We start from the raw sequence: 25,806 nt of genomic DNA on the forward strand, positions 1-25,806 counted from the left end.
TGCATTTCCAGTTCTCTGTGCAGCGAAACCGCCGCCCGTGGCAGCAATCTCTGTGGGCTCAGGAGGCTGAGGTGTGCAGGATGCGCTCTTCCCGGAGCTTTAAGGTCAGGCAGCAATGCTCGGTGATGGCACTGAGCGCTGCCAGCACCTTCTGTGCCCTCTCCTCTCTGCCTCTTTATTCCTGGCTCCATGAGGAGGAGCAGAGGACGGAGGCAGGGCTGCGTGGGGGCACCTGGGGGCTGTGTGAAGAAGTCACTTGGTGAGGTGAGTCAACAAGCAAGCAAGGCAGTGCTTTTGGGGTGGGACTGGAGATGTAGCAGGAAGAGGGGAGAAAACTTCTCATGGAGTCCTCAGCATGGGCCTTGCGCTGGCCATCTCCTGTTCTAGCAAGTGCCTGGAGAAGTGCAGGCCAAGCCCCGTGGGGGCCTTTGTGGTGGGTTTATGTGGCTTTGTGTGGGCTACACTGCAGTGTAAGGGCTAAATCCTCGGTGCTGGGAGCACAGAGGGGTTGAGAACATGGCCCGTCAACACCAGCAGCTGGAGCATCACGAAGTGGGCAGCTCTGGCCAGTGCCTCCAGTGCAGTTTCTTACAAGATTTTGCAGACTCTGCCTCCCTCAGACCCCTTGAGACAGGGCCGGGCAGGGGAGTGACGTCAATTTCAGAACCTGTTGATCTTGGCAGGGTGTCAGGATCCTGCTCTTGGTGGGGCTGATCCAAAGTCCTGTTTGCGCTGCTCAGCCGGGTGCCGGATGGCCTTTTGCCTGCAGGACTGCTTTAACCTGGGTTTAGCTGAGGAGAAAAAGCGGCAGCTTCGCCTCTTGTAGTCTCAGAGGTTGTTCCAAGCCTGTTTTTGTTGCTAACCAAGAAGCTGGTCATGGTCTCTGAGAGCAGAAACTGCAGTGTTGAACAGCAGTGGGAAGGGTCAGCGTAGGAGGTAGGGGAGCAGCATATGGGCTCGCTGCGCTGAGCACGGCAGGCACACAGCAAGGTGTCAGCAGCAGCGCGGGAGCGGCTGGCACAGAAGGAGCAGAAAAACAGCTAAATACAAGGAGAGGCGCCTCACGCCAAGACAGGGGGGAGGAGGAGCTGGAATCGTCTCCCTGCTGCTTCTGTGCCTACAGCTTGATGCGACGACTTAAATTTCCTCTTGCCTTTGCCCTCCCTGCTGTCTGTTCGTGCTTCAGTTCTCTCACCTCAGACCTGGTGCTGGCAGAAGCGGCTCTGGCTCTGGCTTGGCCCCTGAGCAGCTCTGGGCCGGGCAGCCCTCAGCAGCGACAGAGCAGCTCCTGGTGCTGGTCCTGCAGCACTCACTGGTCGCGTGGTCCCTGCTTCCACTACCATGTGCTCATCCCTCCTACACTCAGCACAAACTGCTCTGACACCTCTTGAGAAGAGGAACAAACACTTCAGTTTCCCAGTGAATCCTTTCCTTTTTTATTTTTTTTTTTCCTCCCTCGGTGAAAACCACCCTATCTGCACGGATACTGTTTTCAACAGTTGGTTATTAAATACAAACATGTGCTGATTTGCTAAGTCATGGTACAAGCATTTGCTGGTTCTGTAAGCACTACTAACTTTTGGCTTTATATATATAAATGCATATATTTATATATCTATCTCCTGCAACACCCTTCTCAGTGCTGCACCTGCCTTGGCCTTGAACACCTTCCTGAGCAGAAGCCAGCGCAGCGCTGTCACTGAGTCAAGTGACTTTGGGTGGTGCAGGGGAAGACCCAGCTCCAGGCAGGCTCAGCGGTGCTTTTGTACTCGCAGCACCTGTATGAGCCTGGCAGGATCGGGGCCTTTGTCCCAGAGCAGGCCTGCAAGCGTGATGGGCGGGAAGGTGCGATAAGGCACTGATGACTGCCACCTGTGCAGGGCCAATATTTGCTTTGCGTTATTTAGATTGAGTACACATTTCTTCTGGATCACATAGTTTTATATATATCCAAATGAAGTGGCACATCATTCCCGTATACTTACTGAATATGGATTGATGGAAAAGCATAACTACATTCCTACTCTCAAAGCAAAACTTTATTTTTACTTACCTTGAAAGCCTTCCATCTCACTTCATTTTTATTTTTTACACAGGGAAAGAAGCTGCACCAGAAAAGAACCCAGTACTCAGAGAACGTTTTTCCTTTTTTTTAATAAAATACTATCATGTTCATATCTATACAAATAATTATTACAGCTATTAAACAAAGTATTACATTTAACAATAGAAATCTCAGAACTCTGAACAAGGTCATGGTTTGGGATATTTACACCCAAATGCAACACATTTGTAAAAAGATGTCAAAATAAACAGAACAAGATCTTATTTACAATTGCAAGGTGATGTTCCTATTCATTCATTATATATTCTACTGCGGATTTCCTTTTTCCATTACAAAATAGTAAGGACGTTCCAGTGGCGCTGTATCCAAGTAATTTACAGCTGTATAAAACAGGAGCACAGCAGAAAATTCTGGACTGAATATAAATAATTTACATTGTGGGGGGCAACAGCATCTTTGATTAATCTCCTCTGGCAAAATCCATCTTTGCTTTCCTTCTCACAGTGAGCAGGCAGGAACAGGGGTACAACCCACTGCTGTCTCGGTTGTTTCACATTTGTGATTGCTGCAACTGCACAGCATATTGCAAACCTGGAACCTGCTTGTAAAAATTCAGTTAGGTTTCTTCTGAAATTATCGTACAAAAACTGGTATCAGCAACTAATAATGGCTTTTATGGAATTAAGTAAGGATTCTTAGCAGAGAGAAGACTGTTTTGTATCATCGTGACCAAACATTTCTGGTAAATCACTGCTTCACAGGATAATTTGCTCTCAGTGTAACAAGTGGGAATGAAGCGTCGGTCTTAGCTCTAACTGAGGACAGCAGAGGGAGGCAGCGTGAGGCTGAAGGCAGAGCTGCGTGCAAACCTGCGTCTGCACGGGCATGCCTGTCCTCACAGCTGCTGGCAGTGCTGGGTCGGCGGCAGTGGGAGAAAGGAAAACAAGAGGAAAGGAATGAATGAATGAAGTCCTTGAGCCAGGGCTGCACAAGTACCTCTGAACAAGGTGAAAAAGAGACCAGGAGATCAGAAATAACGAAGTGACGCCCTTTGCAGTCGCCCTGCCGAACGATTTGTTTCTGCAACAGCACTGGTGACCGACTGCAGCAGCGCAGCTTTAAAGTGCCGTATGCAAGCTGTGCAAACCCATGGCAGCCCCAGCACAGTGAGTTTCTCTTCAGAGAGGTGCTCTGCCCCCGGGCAGCAGTGCTGTGGCTGCAGGAGCTACCAGACACACTCCGGTACGGCTCACACACACCCTCAAGTCATTTCCACGTTTCCTTAGCTGCGTTTAAATGAGCTCCTCTCTCTCAATCAGACTCACAGCAGTGTTAATACATTACTGGTTTATTGCCTGCTTTCAGCTTAATCTGATCCTGCTCGTATTCACCCAGGTTTCTTAAGGGATTAATCAAGGATTACATGAAAACACGTGCAACTCAGCCCTCTGCCCGTTTGCTATTTTTGTTGAACTCGTTTAGGACAAGCTGAAAGCCACAACGCCTGTCCACTGTGGCAGTCCCACCCCGGAGGTAGTTCTGAACATTTCCCTTTCGCTACTATTTTGTTAAATTAACCGATACGGAGTATTTTTCCTCTCTTCAAATACAAAGCAACCCCCCACTTAGAGTAAGCAGCCTTCAGAAAGATCCAGTGGAACCGTTCTGGAAGAGACAATTCCACTCTCAGAACAATAAATTACAATTAAAACCATGAAATCTTTTCCAAATATATTTTTAAAAACAAGAGGACTTTAAAATACCAAGTCATTCTTCTTGGCATGATGGAAGTTTGCTGAATAAAATGCATTTGCCTATAGAATTCCTATGACAACAAGTAGAGCAATTATTTCATCAGCAAAACTTACAGAAGCTCCTTTTTCACACGCTTTTTTTCCCAAAAAAGGGCATGGTCTGAGGTAAGGTAAGCCTTCCTTAAAATTTCATCAACCTGATACCTAAAAACAGTTTCAATGTTAGGGGAAGGGGAAAAAGAAAAATATTCTTTCAGCTCAACAGTGAAGATGCTCCACTCGCTCCTCATGCTGAGAGCAAAGCCCTCAGAAAGGGCCAGCGCTCAGACAGCTGAAGCACCAAGGTGCCAAAGTCCTGAACTATGGAAAAAAATCAAGAAGCTGAGTTGTGGCCTGGTCCATGTGGAAAGGCGGGGGTAATCAGTTTGCAGTGAAGAGGAAAACCAAAGCAATTCCATAATTAAAAGCTAACAGAAGTACCTAACATCTCGTTTGCTCTCATTTGATGCAAAATATCCAGCCCATCAAACGTTCTCCTACAGGCAGGCGAGCACCAATGTGAGAAGCTGAGCTCCATGGCAAGCCCACAAGTCACTCTCAAAGCAGGGCACCCGGCCAGACAGAGCAAAAACCAGCCCCAGCTGCCAATTAGCCCAAAGCACCACACATCAGAGCCAATTTCTCTTGAATTAAATTGATTTGAATGCCAGTCAACAGTGAAAATAATAGAATCTGGGGGGGGGGGGGGGGGGGGGGGGGAAGAATAGACAACACAAGGTGCAATCCTCTAGAGAAGAATGAAGGTGATACAGTGATTAGTTTTGAGCCACATACCAGCAAACTGTGCAGTTGCTGCAAAATCACAGTCCTTACACCACTGAGATGCCTCCGTGGTAATGGCCTGCGCTACAGGTGTCCTGGGAATAAGATTACTTTTTTGGTCATCTTTGGAAACAGAAACGGGGCACACAAATGTTACTGATGCAGTTACTGCCTGTTCAGAAAACAATGTACACCTTAAAAAACAAACAAAAAACCAACACAAGCAATATGTTCTATACTGAATACTCATGATCGCATTAAACCTTGATACAAGACCAATGAAATTAATTGTGAAATCAACATGAAGGAACAAAGATATCCAGGCAAGCTTACAGGCTCTCTCCAGTTTTGAAAGACATCATGGAGCAGTGGAGCTTTCCCAGCAGAGGACACTAATGCAGTACGACGTGGGTGATGAGCAGGATTAACATCTTTAAGTAAAGTCCCTAAACCAGGGCTTAACTTCTCGCATCTTGAAAGCCAAATACGCTTACTCATAACAAATGCCACTTCGTGAGAGTAAGAATGGCTCAGACCAAACACAGACCTGCAGTTTGCCCGCTCAGCTCTGAGGACTGGCAGTCATTCCTGAGGCTACGGCTCTGCATGGAGCACACGCTGCTGGTCTGCGGCAAGTGCAGAAAAGCAGGCGTGCTCTGAAGTAAAATAAAGGTTCCATCAGTTAGCTCTAATAAACACAAAAATAGCGAAGCACCATTTACATTTAGTGTCCTAAAGATATTCCTCATCTGAATTAAAAGGTGATCCCCGATTTGAAGCAGAACCGTTTCACTTAGCTTTGCAGGAAAACATCATACCCCAGGTTATAAGAAAGGAGACATCACCAGGATGGACTACAGTCTGTTTTGCCCAATTCTTTTTTATGCTAAAGCCTCTCAGCCGGGTGTGGGAAGATTGCATATGAGGAAACCTGAAGCTACCATGCTATTTGAAGAATATAGTCGGAAATGGTATTTCCACACACTTAAAAAACATATTTGTGCCTTAAAAAAAAAACAAAATCACACTCTAGAGCCATTAAATAAATTAACCTTACCTAGTTTTTCCCTTTCCATTCAATGAAATAGGATCAAAATCTGTGGAAGCATACTGGAGACTTGGCTAGCGCACACACATTCGTTGCATCCCTCATGCACGCACAAACATGTCCCCCCTTCCTCACAATGCTCAAACCATGTCTTCCTGGTATGCAATATTTCAATCTTGACACGTTCGTGTTCCTCCTTCACCCACAGTCATACGGGTTTAGACAAAAGGTGCATTCAAGTGCAAAGTACTGATATTAAATTAGGCCCCGACGCTGTCGGCAATGTTAAGGAGCTGCTGTGCCCACGAGGATCCCCATTAATTTTGTGGGGTGCCATGGGCACAGTGCTCCTCCCATGTGCTGTCCAATGGAACAGAGGGCTGACACTCCTAGAAACCAGAAAGCTGGTGTTTGAGCATGGGCCAAAAGAGGAGATGGGGGAAAAAAAAAAAAAAAAAAGACATTAAGAAGGTGCTAAACAAGGTTCAAGAAACACCCTGAGGTAACTTGCAGCATATGAACAATGAAATGGCAACAAAGAGGGCTGCTGTCTCTGCTGACTACCCCAGGAGGGGTAGTAAGCTGCATTAAAATGTTGACCAAGTTCAGCAGTAACAGATGCCATTCCTAAAACGGATCCAAATAAATTTTGTCTTAGAAACGCAAAGTCATGCTTTAAAGAAATCTCAATTTTCTAAACCAGTATTTTTAATTGCTGACCATAGAGACACAGTAATTTTTGCCAGGTAAAGTCAGCCTTAAATCACGTGTATGTGACAAGCTTCAAGAGACAAAAGCTGCACAACGAATGGCTTTATCAAATAATGCTGGATTAACACAGACTTGACTTGTTATGAGGCTCCTGAAAATATTTTACAAAGGAAGAAGAGAAACCCAAGCCACTTCAAGTTCGTCTATAGTTTTAGGTAAACACATCACAATTAAAATGAAATCTGTAGCATTTTTTCCTATCTCTCATTCGGATGTTCTCACTTCTTTCTTTACATCCAAGTACTACTGAGGGTGGCGATTATCCCGGGACAATCAGCCATCAGACTCGATTGTTGTAAAATCAACAATCAATATTTGCACAGCTCTAAATGTTGCATTCTTACCGTTTTCTTGTAAGTAAGCATTGCTATAGGCACTGGTGCTTTAAAGTTAGTAAGGTGGGTGGAAATACAGTGTGTATATAAATACAAAACGTACCCATATACATACATTTAGGCAAATAAACAGTGATGCTATGAATGGGCTCTTCAGGGATGCCAGTAAGATCCGTTTTCTTTTCCTTAAATATATAAACAACGCATCAGACTAGAAGTCAGTCGATCAGTCTTCATACAGCTGAACTGCAATCGTGACCTAGAATATGGCTTATATTGTGGGCAGGTCGGTTCGAGGACTGCTTGGAAGAATCTGAAGCAGATGTGTTTGCAATGGAAAGCAAAGGCGACATTGCTGAACCATCTGGAGGAAGAGCTGTGGCTATTTCTGGGAACAAAGACGTCAAGTTAAAATTGGATAAGTGTGACGTGTTGGTCATGTGCATCGGCGGCATATCTGGAAGCAAAGGAAAACTCGGCTGAGCAAAACCAACAGGCCGGGGAGGGGACAAAATGGATCCAAACCGATTGTTCAAACCTCCGCTGCTTGGCTTTTCTGTGCTCGGATTAGGGAACATTTGATTGGGGAAGTAAGGGATAGAAATGTCATTGGAAAGAGTGGGATGGGCGGGGGAGTACGGCGGGTAGAAGGACGGCAGCGTGTTTTGAGGATCAACCGGGATTAGGGCTGGCGTCCGAGTGGCACTAGGCTGGGTAACGGGTGGGATGAAAGAGGCGTTGGCGTTTATTGGCGGGTTCATGCCACCCTCTGGAATAAAAGGGAAGCCAAAGTTCTGGGAGAGCGTGTGTTGGTCGGGGGCTGCGTTATCGTTAGACACCTGGGGGCCATCCGACATAAAGCGGACGATGCTTCCTCTTTTTTCTATCGCAGACTGCTGGCGCCCGAGGATCATACTGCCACTGGTAGACAGGGGAAGATGGGGAAGACTAGGGTCAAAGACATTCCCATGTCTTTGATTTCCAGACCGGTTCCTTTCAGGCTGACGTATTTTAGAGCCTCCGTTATCTTGCAGGGGATGCCTGGATCGTTGAGTAACTGAAGAATTTGGCTGACGAACGGATGGTTGCCCTTGTTCACCATTTCCATGAGAAACTGCAGGGTGAGGGTGAGTGGGCCTCACGACTCCATGCATGTTGCTAGAAACTGGCGTATTCATGTGACTCTTTGTCCCATGGCTCTCGGTCATCCTCATGGGATTGGACTTCTGTACGGAAATGTTTGGGCTTGTATTTCGACCCTGAATGTCTCCCGAGGAAGAAGAACTCGAGAAAGGAATATTTAAAGAACTGTTCCTCGTGTTAATTGAACCGATAGACATGTCACAGCTTTCCCTGGTCTGACCGTCACCATCCCTTCGGATGTGGACGCTCTCTCGCGCCGGGGGGCAGTTGTACTCGATCGTGGAGGACGCGCCGCACTGCGTATTCCTCTGATGCTCTGGGAGGGATCTTTGGCTTCCGCTAACTTGGTCTCCGAGGTGAGGGGCAAGTAAACTCTGCATAAAACTTTGGTGGCATGTGTTTTCATTTTCCCTTGATGGAAGGGTATTTCCTGTTGGAATACCCTGCACTGGCGGGTAAGGCAACCTCTTCTGTCTTTCGATGGACGGCCCGGTATTTTGACCAATTCGGAAAGCTTGCGACTGCATGCCCCTGAGGGATGGCACAGAATTACCAATTTCACTGTTCCTTGAGGCCTGTACGTCAAAATTGCCTGTTGGTTGTTGATTGGGTCCTGCTGGCTTAAAGGTCTGACAATCAGACAGCCGTTGCACATCTGAGCCAACCGTATGATCAACAGATATACGGCCCTGCATATTATGAATGACCAACCCTTTATTCCTAGAAACATCGAGATAGCTTCTCATTTCGAGCTGGTCAGGAACTCTAGGGCCTTGAAGAGAGATTCCTATTCTCTGCTCTGAATTAGAGGGTGTCTTCCCAATGAGTGCTTCAGCAGAGTAGCTGGAGACTCTGTTTCTCTCCTGCCTGTGAGGAGTGCAAGTCATATCCGATGGCCTGGTTACGATACTTGCCTGGGACACCATTTGCTGCTCTAAGCCCCTCGAGGTCATAAGCCTCTGCATCTGATTATGCCCTGATACATGTTCAGAAGCTGAACCTTGCTGTCTGCTGCTAACATCTTGTTGCTGTTGATGCATAATTTCCTGGTTTATATGGCTCTGAGGGTGGCTGTGATGGTTTCTGCTTGTTGCGGGATTTTCACAGTTCTTTTCAGGCTGGGAAGCTCCAAAGTGCTGCTGCATCTGCTGCTGCATTTGCTGGTGGTGAGGATGAGGCTGACCACCTTTTTGCCGCGTCTGATCACTCCCATGGTGTTTCTGCTGTAGAGAAAGTTGCGTGGCTTGGCTTCCCTGGATAAGATTTCGTTTCTTTTGCATTTGCACCTCCTGCTGTATTGTTCGCTGCTGGTGGACACCGTGGGGCTGAGAGTGGACTGAGTTTTCCCCGTGAGTGACATGGTGCTGCAGCTGGTACAAGTGGTGCCTTTCTCTTAACTGCCCAGCCTGCTGCTGTTTTAAGTAGGGATGATTACTGTGGAGATGAGATATGCCTTGAGAAGGACCGTGCTGAATCGGCTGCAAGTGCTGCCCTGCTTGACCTTGCTGTTCTGAAATCGATGTTTGAGAGTTGCACTGGACTTCAGTTTGTCGCAAAGCTGGCGTTACGAAGTTGCTGTTTGATGGGAATAACCTGCTAAGGCCATCCGTGTGCCCTTGATTGCTCACCGATGGCACTGAATTTGATGAGTTAGGAGGAATCTGACTGACCAGCATCTGCGTTTGATCAGCAATGCTCTCCGGTGTTCGGTTCATCAGCGCCATCCCTTCGAGCCTCAGAGGTGCTGTCTGGCACTGCTTTTGCCTCTTTGCTGTGGAGAGCAGAAGGTCGTCTTGCACAGCCCGCTTGGCAGAGTCTTTGCGACCTTCGTGGCCTTGCTGCTTTAAGTGCGATTCCTGCAGCTGGGGGGCCTGCATGGTGTTTGCCCTGATAGCATTCAGTTGCTCCTGAGCATATTCATTCATCATAGCTGGTCCCGGAGACTGGTTGACATACGAACTAGATGGGAGGGAGAGGCTCACCGTTGCAGGAACACTTGGCGGCTCTGAAGGCTGGGATAAACTTGGGCAACTCACAAGGGGATGGACAATGCGGCTCTGGTGTATGAGATTATTCACGCTTAAACTGGTTATGCTTGGTGACTGGGAGGCTGAAATCTGCAAAGAAGTGTTTGAGGTTTCCACACCTCCTACGGAACAGCTTGGTTTTTCAACTTGTCTGTCAACGTTTGCTTGCACCGTATCCTGAGCACTGAATTTGTTGGATGCTGTCTCTAATGGCCCTGCATTGCTTTCTTTCGCTGGTAAAGGTTTGAAAGTCGCTTGCTCTCTCTCCAAAGATGCAACCTCAGTTGACTTAGGGATGGCATCCCTCATGTTAACTTGTATTCCTCCTCCACCTTTCTCAAGGTTTTCTTGATCAAAAATAGCTCTTGCTGCAAGAGCTACGATGTCAGGTTGTTCTGAAAACGTGCAGTTGTTACACGTACTGGTTGATGTGCTGCTCGTAACATCTTCTCTGGTGGTATCTGGCAACATCGATGCCACTGAGAAGCCTCGACTGCTACCAGAGCTGGTGGACATCGGGGAGTCTGCCTGCCTGCTGGCAATGAGGGAAGCACTAACTACTTCCTGATCAGAAATGCAGGTGTGATGCTGGGAGAGAGAATCTCCCTCCGAGTTCATTAACAGAAGTTCCTGCTTCTCAGGCAAATCAACACTGGATTCTGCTGATTTCGAGTTTTCCATGGGAAAATTAGAATGCTCCCCCTGAACGGTAAAAGAAGAGTTTTTTTCCTCAGCTGTTCTGTCTTTTGTGAGATCGGACAGCATTTTGGTTAGACCCTGCCCCTCTAACAAGTCCGCATCTTGCATGATAATTGAAGAATCGTGCGCAACAGTGCAGGACTCTGAAATTGCTCCTGCCTTGGAAGTGTGATCTGCTGCGCTGCTCTGTGCTGCTGCCATCCCAGCAACCTGAGGATTTGTCACATGTGCTTCAGTACGAGAGGTTGTTAAGGTGCCAGGGGGTTCGCGGGGTGCAGAAGCCTCTGACAAGGCAGAAGCAGCGGGTGGATTGCTCTGAGACCGACACACCTGCGGGAGAGGAGCAGCATCTTTGGCAGCCGGCGGGTCTGGCACCAATGGTTCGGACACCGTGGGCTGCAGGGGCGAGGATGCAGGCAGCTCTGGCACAGGGCAGGATCCTGCTGCCTGCTCAGAGCGCTCAGGCTCTTTGGAATGACAGTCAGCAACGCTCGTGCCACTTGGTGCTGCCACACCGCTTGCCTGCGACGTAGCCAAAGCTTGCGATGCTGCTGGAATGGTTTCAGGCAGCCCCTCACTGTTTGCAAGCTTTGCCACAGTTTCCGCAGGAGCACAGTCTACCTTCCCCGCGTCTTTGCAAGGAATCGCTGGACAGGACACTTTACTGTTGGCTGCCACGGGTTTTTTAGTACTTGGCTTTTTGTTTGTCCTTTTTGATTTTGTATTAGCTGGCAAGCCAGCAGCAGCTTTTTTGGGGGAAGCGTTTATTGAATTAGATGCGCTAGCTAAGACTGAACCCTCTGCAGATATTGCAGACGCCACCGAAGTTGGTAACGACACGCAGTTAACTGTGGCGATCTGGTTATGGACAGTCGTGGGATTGGCAGGGTGGCTGAGAGACAAGTGTAAGCAGCTTTGTCCGGCCATTTGTGATATGCTTTGATTGAGGTTAGCTAAAGCACCAAATGTATTGAGGGCAACGTTGGTGTTTGGATCTTCGCTGGTGGTGGGTTGAATAATTTGCATAGGGGCTTGGTTGGCAGCTCCAGATGAAGACATCACAGGCTGCAATGCAAAAAGCTGCCCGTTCAATGAGATAGTTTGAGGATGCTGCTGATTTGACATCGTAACTGAAAATGTTTGTGTAGAGCTAGAAGATGGCAAAGAGGATGGTCTTGGTAATATATGGACAAGGTGTTTCCCCCCAAAAGTCTGTGGAAGAGGGGCATTTTGTACAGAGTTGCTAGAGTTTGCGATCGCAGCAGGCCCATTCATGGGAACTCTTACAGAAGCAGAAGGCTGGGCAGAGAGGAGAGGAAGCGGATTCTGACTAGCAGCTTGTATAATTACAATTTGTTGACTGACATTTTGGCTAGGGACTTCTGCTCTCACGATTGGAGGGCACGGCGTGGTGTTTGGAGGCTGGAGAATTATGACATTCTGGTTGGCTGGTGCTCCTGTTACGGCTGACGCAACTGGCTGCGCCATCTGAATCACCTGCATAGCTGAATTCAGTGGAAGGATATTTCCTGCAGCCTGAGTTTTAACCTGTGGCTGGCTGATTAATGGCTGCATAGGTAAGGACGGACACGAGGGCAAGGTAACTACGATTTGTTCAGCTGCCTGCACGTCTCCAGGCAGAGAAGTACCTAGACTAATGCTTGTAGTCAAAGGCCTGCTGTGAGCAGGAGATACAGTACCAGCGCCGTTACCAGGCTCATTCAGGAGCGCGGTCATCATGCTGGATGGTGTTTGGCTAAGTGGCTGAACAGTATTGCCTGCTAGCTGCAAAGTTGTCCACGTGGTCTGTGTGTTTCCAGCTGAAGGCATGCGTGTAAGGCTACTCATGTTTTTCAAGTCTGAAGTGCCAACGCCTGTAGAGCCTGAAAAAGACCAGCAGTTCTCTAGGGGACTGGCAGGCAAAGTGCTTATTGCCGTTACAGCCTTAATTCCTTCTGCTGCAGAAGTCATGGGCATTCCAGCACTACTTACCAAGTCTGTACTTTTGAGGACATTTACAGAGGAAAAGCTATCTGTACTAGACAGTCTCACAGACGGCACGCAACCTGTGTCACTGGTTGAAATTACACAGCCTTCTTGAAATTCATTCCTAGAATTAGGTGTTTTTGAGCAGGTTGCATTCACCTGTTGAACTTGAGAGGTTTCCGTGGAGGCACTGGAAGGAAGGCTGATTCCCTGCAGGAGTGTTTTCTTCATTAATTTTGGGCACCCCTCATCATTTTTACTTTTGGGGAGATTTTGATCATTCTGTGATGTATTACTTAGAGAACGCTGGAGTTCCTGTTCTGTTCCAGATTGAGAAGTGCTCTGTGAGGTGGCTGTAACAAGCACACCTTGCTCATTCTCTAGGGTGGAAAGCTCAAGAACGTTCCCTGCTGGGACTGGCTGAGCGGGTGCCAGTGGAGAAACCGTACTCTGAGACCGTGGCTTGTTTTCTGCAGGGTAAATACCAGAAATTGTCACAGGAGTCACTAAGTTGCAAGTTCTCTGAACTGGCACAACATTGGCTGTTTGCTTTTGTAAATTATGACTAACATTAAACGTTATTCCCTGGACAGATGCTCCCTGGTTATTTCCATTGGGTTGACTCCCATTTGAATAGACGATGATGTTCTTTTGAACCTGATCACTAGGAATAACAACCGAAACCTTTGCATTTTTGAGATTCCCCTTCCAGTGGATCGTAGGGTCATCATACAGGCAAATATCATTTGCTTTCAGTAGTTCTATATATCTCCCGTTCTCCTTTTGAAGTTCATCCAATTGTTTCCGGAGTTTTTTTATCTCTTCAGCTGCAAAACAGTGAGAGCAATCCGTTACTTCAGCACCTGTACAAATACCAGGTAATACTACCATGTGATTTGGAGAGTAAGTTCTATGCAATATTGAAATACATCACTAGCAATGTATGGATAATAATAATAACCTCAAATGGTTTAAATAATGTAAATTAAGAGTATCCTGGTAAACCCTTCAATTGATCAGGAAAGTAATGAAAGCCACACAATACTCCACTACCAATAGTTAAGTATGTTAATTAGTTTAAAAAAAAAAACACAGATGAAACTGAACACTAATCATTTAATTACCAATTGAAAAACAAACATGGTGAGCTATCTTTTTTTTTTTTTTTTTTTTTTCTCCCTGATCCTTTGCAGGCACTAAAATTAGTTTTATTGAATCGGTAATCTCATGACCTTCCAGGACACTAAGTTTCATTATGTACGAAAATGATATGCAAAACTAAATACAATGCGCTTATGTAAAGCCACAAAAAACAGCACCTGGAAGTCAGCTCACCTATCTAGGAAAATTAACTACGCTTGTCAAATGCAATTACATCAACAAGATGAACAATTTAATAGAATTCTATTCTATGTGGAGAAATAAAAACTACAAACCACAACATTAGCTCTGAGATTATTTCTGTCACATCTCCGTCACTGTATTTTTATGCATCTGTTAAATAAGAATTTATATTATGTATTATATTTTTATAGATTGCTACTACTTTCAAAGTATTTGGAAGGAGAAAAAAAGAATATGCTTGAAGGAAACCCCGTTTTTCCAAATAAAAAAATCTAGCAGTGTCAGAAATTGGTCTGCATGTTACAGTAGAATACATGGGGATGGAATCTGCTAGATGATACTGCATTACCCATGAGCTCTTTACTTTATATCACAATATGATTGCTTTATATCTCATAGCTATGTACAAGAACATGCACTTGGGCTTTTCTTCACTTCTTGTTTCGAGTTATTCTAAGTGGATGTATTTTTCCTGCATGCATGTCTTGGGATTCATCAAGTCTGTTGAGTCCCTGGCTTTGTTGTCAGCCAATACTAACAGACACACATTGGAAAGAAGTGACAGAAATTCTAAAGCCTCCAGTGAAATCTTTATTTACCCTGTTCGTTGTTCCCTCCATTTAACAGAAGTTCATCGTTCTGTCTTTTCATTTCTGTTATATACTTAAAGGCTTGGTCCAGGATCATGTTCTTGCTCTTTAAAAGGAAAAACAAAGAAAAAATTAGGAGAAACCTCATCATTATTGGATCTACCAATAACAGATCTTGCAATTATTCCAACAGTCTTCATTTAAAAAAAAAAAAAAAGAGTGATTCTCTGAACATTTTTTTTGTTGTTCTTTGTTTATTAAAAGATGAACCAGAAATTTCATGGGTGATACTGACCTTAAAATGCTCTGAGTTTTTAAAGAACTAAATATTTCATGACGGAGCTGAAATTTTCTGATGCCAAAACCTAAATACTAAGCCACAGAATCCAAGCAGCAAGCATCGTTATTGTTCACTAATAAACATATACACGACTCAAAATTTCCAGGACACGGCTTCATACATATTTTATTAGAAAAGAAGCAATCACAGAACAATTATCCAGGGAAGCATTTGCATAATTTTGAAACTAATATACCGGATACTATGGGATGAATAAACATACCATAACCCTTCCACCATCTTCTTTTTGTAAGATAATGTTTATTCTGCCTGCTAAACTTCTCATTCATTTTTCTGTTTCTTTCTTGTTCTGCTGTTCTGTAGTAATAGTCTCTGCTGTAGATTGTTGTGTCTGGGAAAAGATGCTTCTGTGCATCAGCCTTTGTCATTGTGTCTTTTCATCTCTCACAAGGACACTGTCTTACCTCACTATTAGCATCTGACTTTCAGAATTGCTTTCATCTCATTATACCGAAGACTACAGAAAGAAATGTACATGCAATTCAATTTATATCTTGGGACATTAAGCGATCACCAGCAAAGGGCAGAGGAGGGACTGGAGAATGACCTGAAAAATGATTTTTCTTAACCCATAGTTTTCACCAGTTGAGCATTGCAAAGACCACATTAAGCAGTAGAAAACAACTTGACAAACAGGAGCTGCACAATCCAACCAGCAACCTATCGCCCAGATTCAACCTACTTCTGTCCATCCTGCCACCCTTTCATCGGAGGAGAGGGTGAGCAGCTATTTGGTCAACACAGGAAAGGCAGCAGCTGAAATAGGTTTTTTATCTTCTGTTGTTAGTAATGTTCAGGCGCCTTTAATGAGAACTTTGGGAAGCTGTGGATCAGACAGGCAGACATCGGCAGGATGACTAGATGGCTACGGGCAAATGAGTCTGTCTCATGCCTTCTCAAAAATACCGCAAATGTGAATCAAAGAGAAAGTTGGTTGGTCACATGTCCAACTCATTCCTTCAACAGTTATGTGAAACACCTTCAGATATGAAGCTCAAAGTCTGTACAACTGCATTAATGTGGCCCTGTACTTCCAAAAAGGAAGTCTATTACATATCATTGTTTTTTTTTTTTGTTATTTGTTTTTTTTTAATACTACTAAGAACTAATAAGATTTCAAGCACGTTAATTCAGACAGTTCTGTGATCTTTGTGAGACAAATAGCGAAATAAGTATTTATACTTCTATGGACAAGGAAACACACAAGCATTTTACAGGAAACTTCTATGTACCTCTGAATGAACACTTACCTGCTTGAGTGCTGGAGAGCAGGGAATGAGTTCTCCAATTCTGTTTATCCCTGCATTAATCTTCTTTTTTCGATGTCTCTCCACTAAGTAAAGATAATACACACTTTGTCATCTAGTTGGACAAGTCAACAGCAGGACAACTAATACCAATATAAGGGCTCGTAAGTATATTATTTCCTGAGATATTGGGACGTTAATAATAAGGTAGGGTAAAAAAATCCTCTAAAGTAAAGCTCAGTTATTGAATTAGCACTCAATGACACTAAGAGCTGTAATGTAAGAAGCAGTATCTTTAAAAGGTGGGGATGTTCAGGACCCCTTTGTGGAAAAAGCAAAGCTATTGCAACTCTTAATTCAGGTTTTGATAATGCTTTTTAGCTGATTTCTATGAAAACCTTTTCACAAGGCGGACAGTAATTTTATGCATACAGAAAACAAATGAAACAAGATTATTTAAAGAATCAGTTGCAGGTTTAGGAACGAAATCTGGGTCTCTTAAATCCTAAGGTGCAGTTTAGCACTAAAAGAGAGATATTTGTTTTTTATCAGATTTGAATGTTAAATTCATATTGATGGAGCAGCCAACACAGAATCTAGCTCCAGCTCTAGGCACTATCAGTTTCTCATTTTTATGTTCAAAGCTATAACTGCTGTGCAAGTTCTAATTATAATTGGGACTAAGGAAAATATTTAATAAGCAATATTTCTGGCGAATTACCTATTTAGAGAAGGTCGTTTAAATTACAGTCCTCTAGTAACATCATTTAATTCTTCATGAGGCCTAGACACTGTTGCAAAAAGGGTCTACACTACATATCTAGTACCTCTGGGCTTTTTTTTTTTCCCAGATAGTATTAATCTCTGTTTTCCTCCATTGTCAGTTTCTTTCCAATATAGTTCAGTCTTATGTAAGTTTTTGTTGTTTTTTCTTTTTGAGATTTCTACGTTTTCTCTTTTTACACAAGAGCCTGAATAAAGTTCTGTCATAGCTCTGTCAAGATTTGAAGCAATGTGTCATTCACTGTGCCTTATGTTTTGTACAGCAGGGCTGTTTTGATGGCATACAGAAACACACAGTAACCCAAAGGTTAATGTACATTTTCTACAAGTGAAACAATGCTTTACTTTGTGCTCCTTTACCAAGGATATACTGATTTAAGCAGTTTTATTTCAGCAGTCTGTCACTTCAATTTACATTTTTCAAATTACTGAAGTTTTTATTTATTATTATTATTTCAGGGCAGACTGAAAGGTGTTCACAGAGACAGGCCTAGATACACTAAATGCTATTCTAATACAGCAAGATAAAGGGTCCTCTGCAAGAAATTTATGATGTAAAACAAAGACAAAGTCTGATGGGGGGGGGAAAATAAAAAGCATTGCTCCAAGTCTCCATTTAGAAAGGAACTGAAGCACATGGGAATCTGTCTCATACACCTCATTTAAAGTATATCCACAAGGTGTCCTCTCTGCTCTGAGGACTAAGTCACTTGCCAGACTTAAGGCAGGGGCAATGTTTGAACATCATTCCATTTCTTTGCAGTTCTAACATGTCTATAGCAAAAGGCTACCCTCATTTAGAAAAAATGAACAACAGACTCCTTGAAAACATTTCTCCTTAAAGAAATAAAAACTGATCAAATCAGTTACTCTGAACTAAAGCTGCATTTCACACTATTATTTAAAGCCAAGGCAGACATTTGCATTCAGCTTTTAAAGAAATCCTATAGCCTACCTTCTAAAGCGATTTAACAGCTCTGAAGAGTTAAGCCTGTAATTTTTACATAATGTTATCCAATTACACCATATATGGATTTAAAAGCTCATTAATGGATGCCAGTTTCACCAGTATTCCTAGTGGTCAGTCATACAAGAGCAGCTATATAGACATTAAAACCCATGATCCTTGGGAATTTGTTTTTGTATCTTTTACTGTTCTTTATACATACAGATACCACAGTGGTTGTGAAGTGCTAGTCCTTTGTTTTGATAGTATTATCTGCTCTACTCAGATTGTCCAGATATTAATGACTAAGCAAGCTACAGGGTTGGAGGGAGCTGGTCCCCACATCTTGCAGAGTTCAGCCCAGAAGATGAAGACTTTGGAAAGCTATCAGCAAGCAAAACAGGAACTGAGAATTAGAATGAGTTTGGCAATCTTAAAAGTAGGCTTGATAACATTATTGCCTAATACTTCTTAATCCTTAAGAAATTGGCCGCACCCTGGGTACAGCCCTACAAGCTTTATGTTCCACGGCTTTCACATGGAAACTGCTCAGTGCTTTTTCCATTTGAGTTTGTAAAGACCACACATTTGTATTGTTTAATGAAGGGAGGACCAGATTCAGAGCCTAGCATTTCTTATCTATATAGATGAATCTGTCAGACTCTTCCAAAGCCTTTCTGCTGATACCTATCAAATGACACTGAAGCTAAAATCTGACAGAGACAAAAGGCTGCATGCTGTGCGAGGGAAGTAAGTCCTAAAACATACAGATGGTATTCACACAGAATTGCTGGTGGGTGCCCAAGGGACAGGTTGTAGAAGTATTTCTAATCCATGTAGCCTGTAAAGCTCTTGGATGAGATACCTCTCTCTGATTTGCTTAAGTGTTTACCTCTGTTTTAAATGAGGTGATAATTATTTGTGAGTGAATGCCTGTGCATTCATTTTCCTTTATAACTGAACAGAGATTGTTCACTTTTTAGTTTAATAGCAATGGTAAGATTGGGTACATGGTCGTACTTTCACACTTGGACATGTTGTGTGGAAAACAGCAACCTGGAGACCAATCAAGAGGCCCTTGTGCACAGGTATTCTAAGCAGGACCACAGAAAGATGCTTTTGTTAGGGTGGCTTTTTTTTTTTAATGTAATAAACTCCTATGAGGGGACCTTCTCCATGCAAAGTATGTTCTAATAGTTCAAAGAATATGCGCTTATTTCTAGACCAAAACCCAAAAATCATGTTCCTACCTGCATTATGTGTCTCCCGGTTTTTCTTTCTGTTAAGCATAAAGGGAAAACAGTGATATGAAACAGAGGGAAAAAAATCTGCATACAAATAAATTTCTCTCATTTTCTTACTTCAATTACAGTTAAAAATACTGAATATTGTATTCTGCTCTGAACAAGAACACAGCAGAAGTTACACTCAAAAGGATTGGTATTAGACATTGGTACTAAACAGTTTCTAACAAAAAAATCATTAGTGTTCAGACTTAAATCAATTCCAGCAAAACAGCATACTGTAATACTCAATTTGGTTATTGTTACCTATTTACAGGACAGAGCAGAATTTTTATGGTTTTGTTCAGCAGGAACTATTACACTATCCAATGTTCAATAAAGCTAATTATTTAAAAAAAAAAAAAAAAAGCATTAATTTTGAGCAACAGGAATGCTGTTTGTTTGAAACATTGCTTTTACATTCACAGAATCAATGAAACAGGAGAAAAAATTACCGCACAAGTTGATTCTTTCAGATCTGTTACCTTCAGATATCATACCTTCTAGTATGAAATGTTTCCCTTGTGTGAGAAGCCTGAATTACTGTTCTTCTGCAACTTTTCCTCTTTACTGCCTCAAAATTCTGTCTATGCTTTTGGGGTGTGAGGGTTGTCTTTATTTTCATATGTTCATCTGGGCTTTCTGGACCAACAGCAACAAGCAGGATCACTGTGCAAAGCCTCAAATTGCTTTGCTTGAAGTCAGTAAATCCTAAACACGTACTCTCCATACAAAAATCGAATGTAGCTTATTCATGCAGTAAGGCAAATACTTTCAGGAAATCTACTAAAGCAAAGCACATGTCTTATGGAAAAAGAAATGTTTCATTAAAAAAAAATAAATCAAAAATATTTCTGTCCAGCAGCGCCCTCTTAGTCTAGTTGCAAGAAGTGGAATGGCATTTTCTGCTCTCCACTCACTGTTAAAGCATAGTCCAGACGTAACAAGGAATCTGAAGTGAGAAGGCAAGATCTATGTGGATGACACGTGTGATTATTATCAGCCACGTACCCTTTTGTGCTTTGAGTTGGCATCTGTTTATGGTAACTCACCAAAAGCAGTGTGTAACTCAGACAACCTTTACAAGACAGTGCTGTTACTGCAGATGGCTGTATCTGGAGACATTTGCTAAGAAATCATGCCAGAAGATGAACATCTTAAAGTCAAATAAATGCCACTGAAGCCTGCACATCTGTTCTACAGCTACTCAAGAAGAGACGAATCTTCTGTTCATTGAAAATATGCACCACCAGAACTGAAATGCATGCAGGAGATCATTGTTTTCTTAATTTACAATAAAGTACAATTTTCCCACTTATATACAAAACAATCATCTGTCATTCTTATCGTAAATCATATACGAGAAGGCCAGGTAGCATAGATGGATGGTGTAACTAGGGAATGAAGGGCTGCCCTGCTACATCAAGTGTTAGATCAATCACCTACTACACAGGAATGAAGACTTGGAAAGGTTGTAATGAACTTTGAGTCCCTTTGTTACAAATTTTGGTTATAGACTTGCTAGTCAACCTGTGGGTGTGTTTTGATTTCCAGCAGAGATTTGAGAAGATTTAAGATTTCCCTGCGATTTGAGATAGAGATAATAACTTGTCTATCAAAATGAGCACAGTGTTCCCCCAACACCTGCAAGGAGTCTCTGCAATAATACAGGCTGCAGTCTAACCTAGGTGGTGATGCAGTCTTACACATGCATCTGGGTAGTTTGTGTGATAAAGAAACTCCTTTGCCTTGGTGGCCAAGGTAGACACACCTGACAAATAACTCACCATAGACAGGGGAAGAGCAAGAGGCAGGTTTGTAGCCATAGTTCCCTGACTTTTGGATCAATCCTGGTCAACACTCAGAGCTTCTCATTAATACCCTTATTACCCCATAAAAACGTTTGGCTAGAAATTTTGTCATTGCAATATGACCACAGACTACAGAACCACACAAATCGTTTTTCCACAGAAACTCACCGATGTTGCTTCTTAGTAGGTGTCTCATTCTCTGTCATCTCTGGCATGGTTTCAGAGAAGAGAGCCTGAAGAAAATTGGGGAAGGAATTAACGATAACTGCACTCTACAGACTTCTTAGCACACATTCGTTACACCATTTTGCCTTTGACCACAAGGATAGGGCCACACTACACAGTACAAAGAAGTCTATCAGCTTGCTGTGGAGGGGCTAGTCATGTGAGCACTAAAAATTAAGTACATTACCTATACAGATGCTGTATGAACTGCTGCTGTCTATGAAGATCTGGTTTCTAATCAGTTAATTTAAACTAAACTAAAAAACAAAACAAAACAAAACAAAAAAACTATAATCCCAACTACTTAAAGAAAGCAAAAAGGAAAATTAGAATATATGATTTTTTGTTTGCTTTTTTGAATGGGAGGAGGTACAGCTGATCTTTGTCTTTTTCATCAACACTTCCTAGCTGAATAGGCTTTCAATTCCCAGTTCTAAATGAAGTTGGAATGCTAAGCAAAATACAAACCACAATGAGGACATTAATTATTAGACTGTTTAATAGCACTCTAATGAGATTACCTCATAATGCAGAAAGTCACAACACTTGCTTGTTACTGAGTTAGTGTACAGTTTAGAACAGACCAAACCAATACCCTCTGTTCATGTTTTCAGATACATAAAATTCAGTTAAAAATAAAGTTATGAAATTAAGTTATAGGTGATGACTGAGTACGTTGCACCTGTGCTCAGCCTGAGCACATAAGTAGCCTGTATTAAGACAAACAAAAATATGTCAAAAAGAAAACAGAAGATAAGGTTAAATGAGTGATGAATGATCACACTTCTACTAGAGCATAGAGCTTTATAGACCAAGTAACATGAAGTATACTGTAGATGACACCAGGGGATTTTTTTATTTTATTTTTGACAAGACAGAGGTCTGTATTTAGCTTCATGCTTCTGCTCATTCTCTCGCCAGCCAGCTTGTTCTTGCAACTCTTCCCATGGGCCCACAGACTCCTGGTGGCTTCACCTCTCCCTGGCTCCTCCTGGAAAGCCCATCTCCTTCTTTTACCAGGCTTTGTATCTTTAGGGCGTTTTGTTTGTCTGCTTGCTTGTTTTTACTGTAAGGAAGCGCGGGTAGGTTCTAATACAACTTTCAACATCAAGCTGTTCTTCAGTAAACTGATTCTACCAGTACTGACACTGGCATTCAAAAGATGAGGAAAAAAAAATCCCTGTGGACTAGGAACCCAGCCACCTACAGAGCTCCCAAAACATTGAAGCACACAATTTGGAAGGGAGTATACATGCATGAATGTGTAAAGTTCACAGAAATATTCCTCATTGGGCCAGAGCAGAACTTGGGAGTTGCTCTCCAGTATGGGAGTGTTCAGTATGGGTGTTTTCAACACCCTTAAAAGTTGAACGTGGCACTCTCACTCAGTAAACCTTAACTGATGAACATTGCAGCTGATGCATTGACCACACTGTCTCTTATTTAAGCACTGTATCTATTCCTAGGAAGACAGAGGAAAAGTTGGCGAATCACGAAATAAAACAAACAGGCAGTACTCTGCAGATCGATTCAGCTCAGGAAACACAAAGTGCGCGAAGGTTTCAAGAACCTAAGTCAGCCCTTCCACCCGACACAAGAGCACGCACACCAACACAAAGTTAGACACAGTGCTATGCAGGATGAGTTACAGCACTACACCACTCCGCTGGGCACTATGTACAGCCTAGCTGAGGCAAAACTCACCTCACCCACAGGGAGCACAGCACTACCTACTCCTATTTCTCGACAGGCTTTGCTTTCTCCATTCTCACCAGCCACGCTCTGCCTAAGGTGTGAGAAAAACTGAGAGTTAATGTAGTCTCTTATTGTGGGAGAAAGTAGTGGTGCGACTTCAGCACTTCATTCACTCTCTTATAGATTACCTTGTGATACTATCTTAAAAACAGATTTCACACAGAATCACAGAATCACAGAATTTCTAGGTTGGAAGAGACCTCAAGATCATCGAGTCCAACCTCTGACCTAACACTAACAGTCCCTTAAATTAATTTAAGCTAAACCCATTTAATTGAATTCACTAACAATTTTGGCTTTGTTTATGTATAAAAAGACTAGTCCAGTTGGTATCTCAGGTCCTTCAAGTTACTGAAAATTCGGCCAGAAAACCCAGCTCCACACTCGAGACATTTATAACTTCTCCCCTGAGGTGATGGTCAGCAGTCCTCACACACATCCTAGCTGCAATCATTGTACCAGGCAGGTGGGGCCACGCTGAATGATGAAGGGATTAACTGGGAGAGTTTAGCAGATGTCCAATCCTGCTTGTAAAAGTAGATCTGGTCATACCCCAGGCATCTTTTACACTGCTGGCCACCAGAGAGGTGCTCACATACACATTGCAGGATTGAGGTCTGCACACCTCATTTCAGCGTTTGATGTTTCAGTTGTGTAATAGCAGCACAGCAAAATCTATTGTCACTGAAGCCATCAGAAAAGGCATGAGAAGCAGACTCGTTGGCTGGCAATGCTACGTTCTTGTCTGTCCATCTTTAAGACAGCACCTCGTGTACCAGGTGAACTCACTAGGCAAGAGGGCACAGGGGGCATTCAATTTAGCATATGCTGTGCTGTTTCTATGCAGTGGGGTAAATATGTGGGCAACAGAGTGTGTGGATGTAGTTCTGGTACTGAAAAGCTCACAAACAAACATTGTGTTTAGAAGATGGAAGACACTGATTGCATCCTGTGGTAGTCATGCACCTTGTTCCTTGACTCTTCTGCAGCTATCTGTAAGGGTAGAGCTGGCATCTGTTATTGGACATTACTAGACCATGTCAAGTACTCTAGAAGTGAGAAAAAAAAGATGAAATACATCTCCATTTTGGTGAGCTTAACATTTTTAAAAGACTAAGTATTAACCAAGTAGCTCTTTTTATTTTTTTTTCAAATTTATACAATTTCAGAACCAAAGAAATATTTCTGAAGTACAGTGTATCTAAAGCAGAAAGCATTAATGTGAATTTAGATGGCCAGTTACTGTGCGAGGCTACAGATAAAGCACAGATGTGTCCGAGCTAATGGGTATAAAAACAACCAACCCTCTCCCAAACCAGATCACATCCTATTCTCATCTTCTCTCCATGCTGTCACACTAAAGCTGCTTCTTCTGCCCAGGGTCTGCCTTCCCTCAGCTGAATTCTTACTCCTAATACCAGGCTCCCCATTTCCTAAAGTCAAGATCTTTGTATTTTTCCACTGGCCTTATTCCTTCCTCCCTAGCAGATGCCTTAAATGATTCAGCGATACCCCATATTCCCATATTTGGGAAGAAAGGCAAAGTCTTACGGGAAGTTTGTGTTGAAATTTATTAATAAAGCTTGTAAACATTTTTAGATCCTGAGAAAATTGAGAGTTCTTATAACAAAGTGTCAAAGATGTCTTATCTCCCTGTTTCATCTTCCTCTGCTCATTTTTTTATTTTATTTATTTTTAATGGGGGTCAACAACCTTCTTCTAATCAGTGCCATTCCCTGCATATTTCAAGCCAGATGCCACCACATTGAATGTATTAGCTTCACAAAATACCAAATATAAATACCTAGTAAGTTTGCATTTCGTATGCTTCAGTTCTGCTGGGAGGTATAGCTCATTTCCTACAGCAGGAACAGGGCACAGGAGTGCCATGAGTGTTATTCCAACTTCACTTTACTGTGGGATTACTTCAAGCCAGAAGCTTATTGAGATTCACACAATTCAAACAATGTTTCCCCCAAAGTTTCAAAGCAGTTTTAGAGGAGTGATAAGAACAAACAAAGCTGTACGCATTAGCTAATTAACCCATTAGTTTATTTCATGTTCCAATTTGCTCCTTGAAAAGAAGTGGTTAGATGTATTAAACAGCACTTGTATACCACCCTGGGGCATCTATTTCAAGACTGTATGAAAAGAAAGATGGGGAACTGAAGATTTTTTCTTGTTCTTATCCTATAGTGAGAAAATCCTTTGCATTTTATTTGATAAACCCCCAAACAGAGCTGGCAACAGTAGGGAGGTGGTATTCTAAAGAGTTGTTGAAAACACAGACTTTGAAAATTAAAAATTAAATTATTGCTGCTGAGGCAGAGACATTTGTGGGCTGCTGTATAATGTTTATCCTACCTCCTTTTCTTCCTAGCAGCTGTCACCACACCAAAGCTTGAACAATGGTTTCTCTACTTATTCCATGTCAAGTAATGCTTTCAGGAGAGATTCATTTTCTGATTCACCACAGCAGAAGACGAGTATTTGCTTTATAAGCTCAGGGGCAAATACATTTTAAGTTCAGTCATGCAACATGCTCACTTGACTCAGCTGAATATCTTTTGCAGAAATAACGTACCAAATTATAAATTCTTTAGACAGATCAAGGAGGTGCAATTGGCCATTTATGGCTATTTACTCCCAAGCTTGATGTAGTTTATAGCTCTTACAACGTTAGCTTGAAATACTGGTTTTAGTTTAAATGCAATGCCAACCCCAGAAATGAAAAGATACTTTGTCTTCTGGAGATTTAAGTTTAATGCACTTTAATCAGCGCTACAGTCTCGCAGTTCTTAGGAGTTTCGT

General features: G+C 42.8%; 1 protein-coding gene and 1 long non-coding RNA gene across 4 annotated transcripts in view; one reads left to right on the top strand and one right to left on the bottom strand.

Annotated features, from left to right (window-relative positions):
* Nucleotides 1–7,433, top strand: LOC311425309. Its single transcript, XR_014686283.1, has 2 exons — nt 1–264; nt 2,097–7,433. It is a non-coding gene; the product is annotated as an uncharacterized lncRNA (long non-coding RNA).
* Nucleotides 6,488–25,806, bottom strand: part of USF3 (upstream transcription factor family member 3) — a 26,377-nt gene continuing 7,058 nt past the window's right edge. For 2 of the 3 annotated variants that reach the window (XM_084501053.1, XM_084501054.1), the window contains 5 exons: nt 21,184–21,248; nt 19,172–19,200; nt 16,196–16,278; nt 14,594–14,690; nt 6,488–13,477 (listed from right to left, as the gene is read on the bottom strand). In XM_084501053.1, the coding sequence (XP_084357179.1) occupies nt 7,029–13,477; nt 14,594–14,690; nt 16,196–16,278; nt 19,172–19,200; nt 21,184–21,248 (6,723 nt within the window). In that variant the 3' untranslated portion in view covers nt 6,488–7,028. Of the gene's footprint in view, nt 13,478–14,593; nt 14,691–16,195; nt 16,279–19,171; nt 19,201–21,183; nt 21,249–22,944; nt 23,147–25,806 lie in introns of those variants that run through there. The other variant, XM_084501055.1, reaches the window with a different exon arrangement.

The sequence above is a fragment of the Aythya ferina genome (assembly GCF_964211825.1).
Source record: "Aythya ferina genome assembly, chromosome: 1".
In the NCBI taxonomy this organism is placed as follows: Eukaryota; Metazoa; Chordata; class Aves; order Anseriformes; family Anatidae; genus Aythya; species Aythya ferina.